Below are 16,057 nucleotides of genomic sequence, written 5' to 3'. Positions count from 1 at the left end.
GACATGTTCTAACACCTCCTCTGTGATATCCCTTTCCGAATATTATACCAAAAACCTGTGATATATACGTGCAGATTTAAAATCCGAACAGTAAACCAATATTTGATACAAATTTCAGAACTTTAACCGATTTATAACCAGCAGATATACATACGAGAAAACCCAGAAAATATGTTTATTTCCTCCAATGTTCAAAAGTACACATTTAGACCAGCAATTAACACAAGTAGTTGCCAAATAACGTTCCTATATTATACATCAGCAATACAATAACATGCAACAATTCAGAATATCCAATCTTACAAACAAAAATAACAGTCAAATTGGCAATATAGATAAAACTTGTAAGAAGGCTAGGTTTGCGTCCAACCTCCAAAAGTTTCTTCAAGGGTTTGCGTCCTAGAAGAAATAACTAGCAACTGTTTCCAGCTCCCAGATTAATATGTCTTCAATATTATAATCTTCATATCCTCTCATGTGGATCTTGTTGTACCTTTATCACTTTTCCCAATGTGATGCACGCTCATTCAAGCAATGTGGGTGGTACAGTGGTGCAGGTATTACAAGAACTGGTCAGTGGTATCTCAGACAGTGCACGGGTCCTCACTTGGGATCTAGGTGGAGCATCCCTAGGTATTGTCTTTGGTCGGGGAGCTAGATGGAGAGTTTGGTTGCTATCTTCTTGGGGTAGATTTGGGTATATTGATGGGCCCCAATCTTCACTTGACACTAGAGTCTCATAGGGTCACTCATGGAGTGAGGTTTTCATCCTGATTGAGTGTATTGGCACACAGGGCAGCAACACATGGCAGTTGGTGTCCCTTTATGGTGAGACGTGGGATCTTGGCATTCAGTTATTTGGCACAATGATTCTTATTGTACTGTTTCACCATTTTGAGTTTGGGAAGATGCATGCTGGGGTACATTGGTTGAGGAGTAAAATTGCATTCTCGAGGCGAGTATGGGATCCTAGCATTTGGTTTCTACAGGTATGAGCAGATTGCTTGAGGGCAAGCAATCTTTGAGAGGGGAGGCTTTGTAATGTCTCTTTTTTTCTGGGACATTCTTTTCCCAATGTGATGCACGCTCATTCAAGCAATGTGGGATAAAGCACCTTTTTTTTGTCCTTTAGTCACTTAAGTGAACATAGTACCTTTTTAAATAAAGTGACAAGTTAAATGAACTTTAATAGTCACTTAGTCAATAAACCATATAATCTTCAGGCATTAAAATAACTAAGCAAATGAACTCTAATAAGCATGTGCAATAGCTCGTTGGAAAGCTCTAAGCAAGACGCTTCCAACCTAGCACCGAGGTATCGAAAATACTAAGCTCTGATTACTTACTAAAAATAATAAGCATCTGGACAACTTGCCAAAACTGCTCTAATGGGTCTGGAACTGGGAATGTCTAGGCAAAATCTCGAACTAAACCCCATAAAGAACCTTTTCACCCCCGAAACCTAAGCGAAGTGAGCTGGCCACACAGAATTATAATGTCCCAGAAAAAAAGAGACATTACAAAGCCTCCCCTCTCAAAGATTGCTTGCCCTCAAGCAATCTGCTCATACCTGTAGAAACCAAATGTCAGGATCCCATACTCGCCTCGAGAATGCAATTTTACTCCTCAACCAATGTACCCCAGCATGCATCTTCCCAAACTCAAAATGGTGAAACAGTACAATAAGAATCATTGTGCCAAATAACTGAATGCCAAGATCCCACGTCTCACCATAAAGGGACACCAACTGCCATGTGTTGCTGCCCTGTGTGCCAATACACTCAATCAGGATGAAAACCTCACTCCATGAGTGACCCTATGAGACTCTAGTGTCAAGTGAAGATGGGGGCCCATCAATATACCCAAATCTACCCCAAGAAGATAGCAACCAAACTCTCCATCTAGCTCCCCGACCAAAGACAATACCTAGGGATGCTCCACCTAGATCCCAAGTGAGGACCCGTGCACTGTCTGAGATACCACTGACCAGTTCTTGTAATACCTGCACCACTGTACCACTATACCACTCCTGTAATATCTGTTCCGATGTCAATGATAAATCCGGCCAATCCGACTCCACCACCATATCACTCTGGTGAAAGAGGAGTAGTCCTAATCTCTAGAACTCTGATATGTCAGAAAGCTAAAACACACAGATCATAATCATGTGTCTGTGTAGCTACACAACAAAATCCACCAGATGTAAGATACTATTAACACTTGGATCCTCGACTTCCCAAACAATATGATCCTGCGTAAAGGAAAGAGTAGTTGGTGAATCACCAACATCATGCATGCTAACACTGTCTCCAATATACAGCTAAGTAAAAAATGTAGACACCTCATGTGGTATGTAGGGTAATGTATGTTCTCCCCGTTCCTCTGCAAATAACTCATTAACCCCTAAAGGCCAAATAGAATCAGGGAATATACTACCATCATACACAGGCAAACCACTGATAGCTGGAATACACCAACAAGTAAAATCACCAATCAACAAGTAGCCCGTGACCATTTCATAAGAGCTAGGTGATAAAACTCTGGGTGGGCTGAAAAATCCCTCAGCACATGCTAATGATAAATTTGAACTTCCTACTCCAACATAAGTACCCTTGCTTACGTCAAGGTCTTCATGAAAAGAAGGCTCACCATTAATTGTAATCTATGAATTATCCTCACTTGTTGTATCATTAACCATGTGCTCCTGTGAAAATGTACAGTTGTTGTCATAAAATGATCCATAGAATTTTTCTCACCATAGAAAGCCTCAAACAAGGAACATGTGATTGAATCACATTGTTTGCCTTCACATCTACCCACTTTATGAATTCCTTCAATGATTTGTGTGATTTTTTGTGCCCTTGAATCCCGGTTAACTTCTTCAAAAGTGGTTCCTCACTCATTTGATTTTCAACTTTGTGGATGGAATAATGTGTTAAGCTCAATTGAAGGCATAGGTCATCAACCTCACTCTCCTTGTCCCTTCCAAATTTTATCGCTAGATCTCTATCCATTAATAGTTGCAAGTACTCATATTTTATCATTTTTAAAGTTTCAAAAATAGTATGTAGAAGAGTACTTGTGACAGCGCATACATTCCCATGCTTCTCTTCTATCACAATCTTTCGTATGAGATCCTCAATCAAATTGGAAGAATCATCCATCCTCGTCAACACTTAGACAATCTTGTCCTCTTTGACGAATCAGCCAAAATTCTTGCCAATATAGACCTGAAAATATAGCTTTAGGGCAACCTTTAGGCACATACACACCCTAGGAGTATTGTGATTGTCATATAAATATATCTCAACTATAGACCCATGCTAAAAGGTAGGAGCTTCCTAAAGAGTGGAAAGACATCACTATGGTGTTCATCAAATTCATAATATTTGAGGGAGGATTTAAGAGGTCCATTCTCATTTCTTCCCAATGCTAAATCAATTCCGTCATGGTTCTAAATTTAATTTACCATGCTAAACTTTCTCATCTTTGTCTCAGTCGGTGTCCAAAGTGAAAAACAAGGGTGGTTTTCCCCTTCATCAAGGGCTTATTCACCACCCCTGACTCCCCAAGATGGCTCTAACCCATTCCTCACTATGGAAATAAATAAGCCTAAGTTTACCCTTGTCCGCCCAACAACCAAAATTCCTCCTCTTCTAGGGTCCACCAAAGTCAACCCCCTAAGGAAAGCCAAATGCAAGGCGCTCAGTATACTTGTAGTTGTGTCATTGGACTCCTCTTCCTCTTGGTCGACTGAGTCGGGCTGGAATCCTAAAAATACTACTAGTAATTCCCACTCCCCCTATTCTGTTAGTCACCTTCCCCTATTTCGACTCCTCATGGTTACCCGAGAGATCTTGCCATATCCCCCAAAGCATTACCCTCCCCCCCCCCCCCAAACAGCGATGAAGAATGACTCTTTCGGGGATCATTATGACCTAGTTACTGGTAGGGAGAAAGGTAGATGAATTGTTTATTTTCTACAACTGACATAACATTGTTACCAAATGGCTCATTATGCAGTTGTGCATTGGCAGGAAGAAGATAAATAGGTTGGAAGCCATTGCTGAGGCAAGGAAGGGGGTGGGTGATTGGACCATTGATAAGGGGGAGATGAGAGCATTTGGGGAGAAGAATGAGATGGTCATTTCCTTGGAAAATGTGAAGACCAATCAGTTAAAACTCAACAAGAAACTTTAGGGCTTGGTTGTTTACAACAAGCAAATGATGGAAAAGACCACTCTTTCCCTCAATACTTTACAAGTAAAGATGGAAGAGAAGAGGGTTGAGCAAAGGAAAAGGGAGGAAAACCTCCAAGTGGCGCTCAAAGGTGATGAGGGCTTCTGTTGTTGGTGCCACAAGTTGTCCTCCCAAGTGGGCTTCCTTTTTGGACAAGTTGAAAGAGTTGAACAAAGATTCGAAAGGGGTTCCTATGCCCCTTATATAATGCCTAATTGGTTGGTCCTATGTGTTGGTTTCTTATTTTCTGCTTTTGTTCCTGGTAGGTTTTTTTTGCTTAGTCAATTGTTTGAATTCGTTGCTTGTGAATTCCTTTTGCTCTATCTTTTAGAATTGATGTTACTTTAATGTCAAGTTTGTGCACTTTCCTATCTTAATTAATTAGAACTATGGACCCATGCATTCCAAGTTAAAAGTCACAAGGTTTGTTGTTGTTTTCCATAAAACAACAAATTCATACTAGAATTCGACTAAAAATTCCTATGACAACAATTTTGTTGTTGTTTTCCAGAAAACATATATCATTACGCCATTTTGAGAGTTTTCGGCTTCTACTGATTACAGCACATCTTCTTTCTTATCATTCGCCCACAGATCTTTTCGGTCACTATTTCAAAAAATGTTGCGGCATCTTCTTCAGTGTCGAATGTGCCCAGCCATACGCATCTTTGTTTCTCACATATCTGAGTGCCTCACCGACCATTTGGTTGTGCAATGACTCCCTTGTACTGCGATGACCATAGTTTTCCCAATGCAATTCTAATCCATCCCTCTTCGCCATTACCACCAATATTGTTGCTAAACATACTTGAATCTACTTGAGCCATGAAAATCCACGTTTCCTTTCCATCCAAAAAAAAATCATATAATCACCGAGTTTTATTTCCATACAAAGAATCAAATTTAAAAGTTCCATTTCTTCCCAATGCTAAATCAATTCCGTCGCGATGCTGAAATTAATTTAACATATTGGACTTTCTCCTCTTGGTCTCAGTGAATGTCCAAAGTAAAAAACAAGGGTGGTTTTCCTCTTCATCAAGGGCTTATTCTCCACTGCCCTGACTTTCCAAGATGGCTCTAACCTGTCCCTCACTATGGAATTAAATAACCATAAGTTTAACCTTGTCCACCCAACGACCAAAATTCCCCCTCTTCTTGGGTCCACCAGAGTCATCCCCCTAAGGAAAGCCAAATGTAAGACTCTCAGTAAACAAAAAGCTCAAGGATAACACTATAGTTGTGTTGTTGGACTCCTCTTCCTCTTGGTCGACTATGTCAGGATGGAGTCCTGAAAAATACTACTAGTAATTCCCACCCCCCACCCCCAATTTGCTAGTCCCCTTCCCCTATTTCAACTCCTCGTGGTTAGCCAAGAGATCTTGCTTTTCCAATTTTGTTGTGCTTTTCCAAAAAACATATTTTATTACGCCGTTTTGAGAGTTTTCGGCTTCTAGTGATTGCAGCACATCATCTTTCTTATCATTCGCCCATAGCTCTTTCAAGTTGTTGTGTCAAAAAACTTTGCAGCATCTTCTTTAGTGCCAAATGTGCCCAGCCATACACATCTATGATTATCACATGTCCAAGCACCCCACTAACCATTTGGTTGTGCAATGACTCCCTTGTATTGCGATGACCATAGTTTTCCCAATGCATTTCTAATCTGACCCTCTTTGCCATTACCACCAATATTGTTGCTAAACATACTCGACTCTACTTGAGTCGTGAAAATCCTCGTTTCCTTTCCATTTTAAAAAAAATCATATAATTACCCAACTTTATTTCCTTACAATTAATCAGATTAACATAACCAAAGAGTTTCATTTTGGTTTTAGGTTCCCGTAGTTTATAAATTTATTATAATGAATGTAATTTTTATTTTCTTATCAAGACTCAAACATTTATATGTATATTTTATTTATGTTTTTTTATTAGTAAAATGTTAATATTTTGTATATTTATCTATTATTATTTTGTTTTATTTTATTACGTTACTTTTTATAAATATAAATATATAGGTATATATATTTTTGAAAATTACAAGGCAAAATTTATGTCGAATTTTTTCGCTTTTTTTTGACCTTGCTGAGCTTCATCCAAACTTTATCATTGTCGTATTCAAACTCAAACTCGAACCTCACAACTTAGGTTGTATCATTTTGGTGTTAGAATAAGAACATAAGTGTCATTTATTTGAACGTTGATGATATTGTTTTTTCCCTTTTCTTTATTCAAACCTCTTTCTGAAGGGTGGACTCCTCTATTGACAAAAATCATAAAATGACAATTACAACAATAAGTGAGGAAGCTTTCATTCATGTATTTTTGGCCACATGACCATAAATAAAGTTTCTCATTAAGGTCTGAATCTTCCTCGCCACCATCATACACTTAACTATTTTCAACCTTGATTGTGGACTCCGCAGAAATGTATCAAGTTCTAATAATCACCTCTCACAATGTCGCTCCATAAATCTCAGCAGATTCAGTAAATGCAACCGTCAAATATCAACATCTCTGAGAGATTGTCATTGTTGATTTCAAGGAGGTCACTCTAATGCTGCTGAAACAAAACCAATCAGAAAACAATTTATTTAATTTTCAATTAAGAATTGTGTTTTGAAAGCTTTCCAACAAAAACCAAAAGTTGTATTAAAATAAAAAACAGCAAACTCTCACAAGTGAGCTATGCCCAATTGTGGAATTATGTAATGTTTCTATTATGGTCATTCAGCAATAATCTTTTCTTTTTGTAGTTGGTGTTTATTTATAATGTTTTTTTCTATCTTTCATTTCTGTTTCAGAAGCTTTGCACTAAATCTCTATTTAAGGAGTATTCCTCTCCTTTGTTTACTCATTGGATATCACTCAGTTATCATTTCATGATATCACAGAGCAAATTAAGTTTTTTGACAAGTTCTCTTTAAAAACAATTGTGGGTATCTACCTGTAATTTACTTCAAGAATTCTTTTTGAATCAATTATTTTATGAAATAATTGTGGGTTTCTTTTCTGCAAAATCTGAAGGACGTTTTTGCTGAATCTTTGAGCAGAATCATGACAGATTGCAAAGGTTTTCGCCAAGAATGTTTTTCTACCTTACTCACATAATGGAATTTGAGGTATGCTGAAGGTTTTAGTAACATGTTAAGTCTGTTGTTCTGCAAATTCTTTTTGAACAATATTTTTGGTAAAAATTGTGGGAATTTTCTATTTTCCACGCAGCCTTTTTTTACCACACAATAAGGGCTTCGGCCACAGTATAAGGATTTCTGTGTTTTCTGGTGTTTTGCATAATTCTTTTAAAATTGTGGGTTCTTTCTCTGCAGGAGGGTCTCTCTTCTTTTTTACCAAAAAAATCATCAAGTTTTCTAATTTTTCTCACAAAAAAACATGATGGGTTTTCTGATTTTCTCCACAAAAACTCATGATGGGTTTCCTAGTTTTTTTTTTCAAAAAGAAAAAGTTAATGATGGATTTTCTACTTCTTGTCCAAAAAAAATCATCATGGGTTTTCTGATTTTTATTTCCACAAAAAATCATGCCAGGTTGTTGCATGATTTTTTGCATAAAAAAACCGGGGAGGGTTTTGGATGATTTTGTCATAACAATCATGGTTTTATTGGTTTTTACACTTTTTTCTAAAATACCAAAAATGTTTGATTGCAGCATCACATTGAGGGTTTGACAATTTTTCTACAAAAATAAGGTTTCAGTTTTTTGCCAATTTTTTTTGTCAACAAAAACCAAAGCTTTCAAAGCAGATATTGGTGTCTCTATACAAAGGAAGGGATGGCTTTGTTATCCACAACACCAGGTTGGAAGAAAACTGAACGACCATTATAGAATTATTACATAGTTAATTTTAACATTGAAATGCTCTAACCTTGAAAGTATTTTTTTTTATAAAGAAAAGACTACTATTACAATATGTATAGGCATGCTAGTCTGGGAGGTACTTTTTAAAATTCGAATAGAGTCTGAAATCTATAAGGGAAAAGAGTCACGCCATGGAGAATATGGTATGCTACTCCATATAATGAGAAAAATGTACCATGAATAATATGGTATGGCTGCTCACTATAAAGGGAAAGACGTGAACTGTCATGTTGCATTGAGCTAATTGTTGTGTAATTGACAGTATTAAGCAACCTTTAACTCAAGATTCTTATGAGTAAGAACACTACTAAAAGAGATATCATTTCTCTGTCTATTGTGTTAAATAAAATGACTTTCCACATATTTGAAGAATTGTTTACTAAGTAGCTGAGGAATTCACAAGTAAAGCCCTCCAAGATGGCAAAATTGAACCTCATAAAGATAAGGTGGCTTAAATTTGACTCAATTTATCATATCCTAGACAATGCCTCTTGTTGTTGTCATAAATAATAGGAACATTTATAGAGGCCCTTGGGGTCTTCAAAATGTTGAAGGGTTGCAGCCTAATAGTTATTGTGTGTGTTGCACAGAGGGCCACTACTTTGGCTCTATGACAAGTATTAACTCCAATAGATAAGGGATGTAAAAAATTAAAGCTTATGGTAGCAAGGCAGATTGTTATCATTACCAAACCTAATCTCATAATGTAGAGATTGAAGGGGCACCTGAACAGAACTCATCTTCATGTCAAGTTCTCCCTACTCAGAATTTTGGTAAGAATTGCACCATAATGTCTTCCCTTCTCAAGGATGATTCAATAATTCCCAGGATTTTATCATCTTTATGATATTAGCTTCTACTCGTAACACTTTAAGTGTCTACCATTCAAACTCAGCATTTTTTACTTTGAATGTGATTGGAACTATCAGTTTTTAGTGGTTGATTAAGATGGATTTTACCACATTGAAGTTGTCAAGAACCCAAATGAATTAACATATTAAGTGAATCTACCCTAGGATGACAGTGGTAGACTAGGTCATTAAACACCTTATGTAAAGAGGAGATTTGAAAAGGATTACCTTACCAAAGAACACGAACTACCATCTAGATGACAAAAAACTCCAACAACGGAAAACCGTCAGTTTAAACTTAAGGGTGTTTTGTTGTTTGGCCATGGGATTTGATGTCTAAAAGGCCACACTCTTCCTTCCCTCATTAAATTTGCCTAGACACCACCCTTCTGAGGTTGTTAAGGTTTTCCATTTTTTGAAAACATGCACTCTTCTTCATTATAGGAATTTTGTTCTTGATTGTGACATCCAGATGGACAACAAGAGACGTAGCCAGTCCACTAGAATGGTGCTATACTCTCTCTTTCCTTATTAATTAAAGTTGATTAATTTACTAAGATTTAACTTTTGCGCTGATCCTAACAGAGAGAAAACAGGACCAGTACTAATATGCAACTACTTTTCATATATACTGCCAGTACAAACCTCAATGGACCTTTTGATATTATTATCAAATGGGGTGTCTTTTTCATTGATAAGGGTGCTTGGACAACCCCTGATGGTATACTTCTTTTGTATCTTGCCCACACAAATCCTATGTTGCTTTTGTCAATGAGTTTCATATCTTGGATAGGCACTACTCGGGGATTTACAATATTACATTTAGTAAATCTGCATATGCACGTAGAAGAGATCTCCAGTTTAATACCTCATTCATAAATTATACATATTTTTGTAAGTTAGTTTCCTATACTGATACAAATTGTCTTTTTTAAATCAAAAAATGGCAAGCGTGTTACAACTGAGGTGTTACAGGTAAGATAATATTTCATAAAAATCGGAAAATGCATCTATAGTATTAGCGTTGACAAGGGGGACTGACAAAAGATTGTTTTAAATTTACAAACGAACAGGCATGGAAGAAAATTTAGATTACTTATTTTTGAATGGTGATCCACCAAAAGATGTGTCATCAGTAATCTCTGCATCCTCCTCTATACTCTCAATGCTTGTTGCAAATGTTGCAGTACATCCTTCATTGCTTGCTTGTTGGCCTAGTCCTGTAGAAGTATGATGTTTTCACACAACATTAGCCAAAATATCCATAGATTCTACCACTATCTCATTTAATTTGAGGTGCCACCACCAAGATGTACAATCACTTGAGCAATAACTACCATGTCAATTAATATACATAATATAACAAACCAATAAAAAGTTTTAATTGCATTGAATGATATGAATAATTCTTTGCATATGCAAGCCTAAGAAACCATTAGTGCTAAATATTATAGAGACATTTGCTATGTTTATCTTGGAAAATAAGTGAAAATCGTCACATTAAGTGCAGTTTTGGTCAAAATGTTAATATTCCAATCAAAATTTGGTGACCAATCAAAATATGGCGTGCTTTACATTGGCATCATCTACCAACACATGCACATAGACACACATGCGCATGATATAAGCACTCCACAACACAACCCATGCAGGGTGTGCGTGCACACACATACACGTGCTGAGAAAAACTATTGTATAGGATTCCATCATCAAGGTCCCCCCTGCATAATAGTTCCCATTTACGCTGTACATATATTAAGGTGCTGCATTTGAATTTTAAGTAGTTCTCTCTGAGCACATGACTTTTTTCCTTTTACTAATGGCTTTGAACTATTTCAATGCCTTTGAAATTAATAACTCTTCTTCCTTGGACAGTATTTGAAAACGGTATAAACAAATGCAACAAAAGGTTCTAATCACTTCAAATTAGCAAGGCTAGATAAGTTGTTGATTTTCCTCACAAAATACATAGAATATATGAGACAAAAAAGCTATGGAAGTTTTCAACTAAAAACCAAGACTATATAGTAATAGTTTGGTAGTACCTAGTAGGCTTGTTTGGCAAAATCAAATTCCTCTCTAGAGAGTATGAACCATAGGTGTACTACTGGCAGAGTACTCTCCAAGTTGCAAAAACTGGCTTATGTTTTTGGCCTAGTGAGTTTTTACGACTTTTATAGGTGCCAAAAACTTGCCAGACAAAAACTCACCAAGTACTTGTCGAGTTCTTGCCATTGTTAGAATCATGGTCATAGTTTTATAACAACATTTAAAGGCGAAAAAGGGCCAAATTAATTTCATGTCTCATTCTTCACTTGTAATTTTTTTTTGGCTAAGGAGAAAAATAGTTTTCCAAACACTTGCAAATTGATTTTTATCCATTTGAAGTCGATTTGAGGCACATTTGAAGCAGAGTTTTTGAAGAGGATGACATCAATGATTTGGAAAGGTAGGCTACAGAGGCAGGGATTGATTTGGTTTCACACTAAATGTCATTGAGTTGAATGTATAGTCATTTCTAGAGCTAGGAGAGCTAGAGGCAAAGCTACATCAAGATAAAGACGAGCCACTAACTGAGTCAAACATACCAAGCAAGGAGGCACAATCATGCTCAGTGCTAAGAAGAGGAAGATGTAATTGGAATGATTTATTTACTTTTAGTTTTACATAAATTATTTAACATTTTGCTTCCATTCATCAGCATTCCTCACAAGAATGTGATTTTGTACCCACTTTGTGTTTAAATATATCTAGACTAAGCTTGTTTCTTCTGTGTTCTCATTTATTGACTCATTGAATTTTGCAAAAAAAGCATCTCTAAATAAATTTGATCAATTTTTTTAAGTTGCAGAGTTTCTAGTGAAAACTGGTTGAGTTTTCCTCAAATTTAATTTTTAGGCCTTGGCAAGTTTTTTGTTTTGGCAAGTTCCAACTATGATATGAACACAACCATAGTTACCAATATTTTGAAGGATCGAGAATTTGCAAAGGTCACAATGAGGAAACAATTACACAAAAAATGAGAAAAAGAAACAATCACATCTGCAATGCTTCAAAGAAAATAAAAATGTGCAGAAGTTCTATCATGGATTAAGCTCCCTTTCATAGCAACTTTCACGCTAACCCTAAAAATGTTTACATATCTTTGATGGCCTTGAACCCACCAAGTGGTGCAGCTTTAGCAGATATTGTTTTGTCACCTCATAAAACTCTCCAATTATAGTTCATCCTTCTCATGTTTTTACTATATTGCAATACAACACATTTTTTCAGCAAATATTGTTGTGCCACCTCATAAATCTTTCCAATTATAGCCCATCTTTCTCATGTTTCTAATATATTGCAAAATAAAGCATTTTGCATTCCTAGTACTAAGGCTTCAAGTCATACTAGCTCGGATAGTGTTCATGTAGCCAACATCACCTCTAGTCTTGAAGAGAGATATTTAGCTCTGATAAAAAAAGCATTTACTAATTTTGTTGTCTAAGCTTTCTTTTGCCCCTGTTGTTGAGGGGTCAAATGCAGAAGTTTTAGCTTTTAGTTCCAGCTAGCTAAGGTGAATATCTCCTCTAAGAATTAAGGCAGACAAGGTTAAATGCCCAAAGAAGACCACAATTTGGTGTTGGGGCCAAATATTTTGGAAGAGGAAGCTCACTATTTTTTGTAAGGTGTAATTTGCAAATCAAATCATCTTTAGCCAAACATTCCTGAACTTTATGAAAGAATATACCACGGTTGGAAACCTTCCCTTGAAAGAAAAGTAGAAATATACCACTATGCACAGGGTTTTATAATTGTTGTGTTTGAATTTGTTGAAGAACAAAGCACTTGTCATTAAGGATCAATCATGTGTTTGGCAAAGGGTCTCCTCTGAAACCATGGTACCCATCTTTCAACCTTACAATAAAGCCTTTTGAGATGTTCTTAGTTTGAGTTGCGCCCTAACTTGCCTCCGTAGTTCTAGAAAAAGCATGCTTGGAATATAATGGAAAAACTTTAGAAGATTTATGGTTATTGCACTGGAGACATGCTTTGTCTCACTATTTTTGCTCAAATACACATCAAATTGGATAGCTTTGTAGAGCTTTCAATTTCCATCAATGTCCAAAGAGAAGATTGTGTTTGAAGCCAACAAAAAGATTATAAAAGATTGGCTTTCTCATGTTGTCGACATTTTGGCATTTGACATTTATCAAGGAATATAATAGCCTCAAACATAAGGAAGTGGGCCAATCTTCAAGATAAAAGGATATAAAACTTCACCAATTATCCATTCTAGTTTCCCCTAAAGGGTTGTCCAAAATCCCTCTTCAGCTCCCTTAATCAAACCCTCTTTGTCTAAGGAATCTCCTTTGAAGCTTGGGACCTCTCCTTGGGAAGCATCCATATGACTGGTTTGTGACAGCAAGCATTTGCATATGAAAATCCTTTTAATCTTCCACATATAAAATCATTTTCCAAGTCTATTGATATCACAAAAGCCTGCTGCAATGTTCTGGGCCTTTTCCATTTCAGCATGAGATGCATCCTATCATTAAATGCATTCCAATAGAAGATCAAACATTCTTCATTAGTGGGCCTACATTCATTTGTAATATCATATAACATTACTACAAATCTAACATTAAAAGAAAAAACCTTTTCACCCTTCTCAATTTTAATACCAAATAGTCTCTTCATGGCCAACCTTGGACTAATTCTTATGCCAAACTGCTTCATGAATACGGCACATAGTTCATTCATAGGAAAACTTGAAAATGTTAGTAAAAGTGAGAACCATTCTACACCATCTTTGACCAAAGTTTGCACAAAAAGCCTCATGATTGTTTATCGTACAGGGTAAAAGGATACTTATCACATTCAATAGATTAAGATGTAACACAGAACAGAGACTTTATTGATATAGGCAATATGCAACTCCAAGTACAATGATTACAATGATAATGATGTTCCAATAGTACATTTGGACGATGTACATATACTTTCCTATGACGGTGACTCAACCATCACGCCCCCTTTCGAATACAATTCTACCCATTGACTATAATGTTTTTTACCGACAACATCACCCCCCCAAAAAGTAAAGTTGTCTCCGGACAACAAAATAGAGACAACCCTTACAACTCAAAAATGACTCAACAACTTAATCCCTTAATTACATCAAAGTTCACAACTAGGAAGAAGGATGCATCCCTAGTGTAGTAGACATTCATGCTCTAAGCTAGTCTAGCTCTGCTTGTAGCTCTCGCACTTGTCCAGTCCGTACTTTCAAATCTGCTTCAGCCTCCATCCAAATCTCCAAGGTTGTTTGCATCATTTCCACAATCTCTCCAAGCTCCCTCTCCTTCTCTGCTACCACCTGCTATAGCTAACTCTGATGGGCCAAAAATGTTGTCCTCTTAGACTCCCTGGCTGCTCTCTCCAACTCCCAAGCTACCTTCTCTACAACTAGTTCCGCCTTCATCACTGCTACCTTGGTAGTTGACTCCTCCCAAGCCCTCTATGCCGCTACTTGGTCTACCTAGCTCCTCCAAAGGACATAATAAGCATCCATGTGTATTTGGACTATCTCCTCAATCAGAGTCTTTATGCGGCTCTCCATACCCTTCTCCCTCGTAATGGACCAATCCTGACACATCTCCGCAGTCTCTACACTTGGCCATCCACGCTCTTCAAAACAAACTGTAAAGGCCACTGAACATCCCACTTTCATGAAGGATATGACGCTCTCCAGCTCCTTTACCAATGAGTCCAAGGCAAGTGTCTATGTAGAGGCCCCCGCTTGGCGAGCACGAGTCGCTACATCAGCAAGAAATGTCTCCACAACCTCTCCCATCGGTGTCTCTCGCACCATAATAGGTTGTTGCTGGGCACCCATGGTCATCTCCACTGCTTCCGCCATCCGCTCAACAACGTTATGTGGTATCCCATTGGTTTGTGTCAGGTGACTCTCCTCCACCTGTATATGTAGAGTATCTCCTTTAGGGGGCTACTTCCCACACACGTGTGAGGATGGCTATTCCCCGTGGGGGTGGTATACAATTAAATCTCGTACTCTCTCTCTATCTGGCTCCCCGGGCGGTGCTAGCAATGTTGCATCGATCATAACCACTACATTTGAGCCCACTGCATCCAAATGAACACTAGGCGTCCTCAAACCCTCACCGGCCGGTATCTCCATCACTCCCTCCTAAGCATCCAACTCCTCATCCGAGCCAAGTATCTCAACCCCTACCTCTAGTACAACTGGCAAAACCTCTCGAACAAGCTCCATCGCTACCTTCAAAACAACTGTCGTCGTCAGCGACAGATGTGACTCTCCCCCCTACGGTTATGACCTCTGGAATGGGTAGTGTCTTTGTAGCTGGTTAAATCACAACGATAGCCAGAGTCATCACCACTAGGTATCTGAACTGACCAAACCTTGGAATTTCATGTGTACCCACTTTAGCCAAGTGTGTCCTTGCTAAGAGTGTAGGTCGTGGAAATCTTAATGGTGTCGCTGTAATCACTTCCACCTGCTCATCCTATCCTTCATACTCCCCGTTGGTCTCACTCTCCTCTAAAGAAATCTCCTAGTGACCACTATCAGTATCTCCGCCACCTAGTCTTGGTCGTTTTTGTTCGATCATGGTCTTGCTCCCAAGTGTGTCGAGGTACCTCTATTGCATGATACGAGGTTCACCTGGCATGAGTGGTCCAAGCTTGGCCTCCAGCCTGTTGTGGGGAATCATCCGCGTCGTCGCCTCCAAGAATAGCTCAATTGCATAGTGTGGCATGTAGCACCTCTTATGCTGCAATATCATAGATTTGTACATCCTTTCTTTCAATAGTGCAACCCAATCGTACACTCTTCCATGTAGGCTCTCATTCGTCATCACCACCTACCGAAATGAAATGTCTAAAGTGCAGTTGGATCCTGTGAGGCAACTTTTTACTAAGTCCATAAGACAATGTCACTGCCCTTCCTGAACATTGGACTTCTTCAGCCCTCTACCCTTCGATGTGTCCATGAAAGCTTCTTTCTCTATTTGCATCAAGTCTCCATATACCAACTGTATCAACTGCGCCTTCAACTCTCAACTCAA

The 16,057-nt window shown here is 37.9% G+C and overlaps 1 protein-coding gene across 2 annotated transcripts in view; it reads right to left on the bottom strand.

Moving 5' to 3' along the window:
• Positions 1-16,057, bottom strand: part of LOC149571805 (sucrose-phosphatase-like protein) — a 76,273-nt gene that overhangs the window by 11,328 nt on the left and 48,888 nt on the right. For both annotated transcript variants that reach the window (XM_089813219.1, XM_089813220.1), the window contains exon 2: positions 10,066-10,189. In XM_089813219.1, coding sequence (XP_089669345.1) covers positions 10,066-10,189 — 124 coding nt within the window. The remainder of the gene's footprint in view (positions 1-10,065; positions 10,190-16,057) is intronic.

Source organism: Cupressus sempervirens, chromosome 2 (assembly GCF_028749045.1).
Source record: "Cupressus sempervirens isolate cs-2001-9-10 chromosome 2, ASM2874904v1, whole genome shotgun sequence".
Classification (NCBI taxonomy): domain Eukaryota; kingdom Viridiplantae; phylum Streptophyta; class Pinopsida; order Cupressales; family Cupressaceae; genus Cupressus; species Cupressus sempervirens.
Note: the sequence above shows the minus strand (reverse complement) of the source record. Positions and strands in the feature narration are given on the sequence as shown.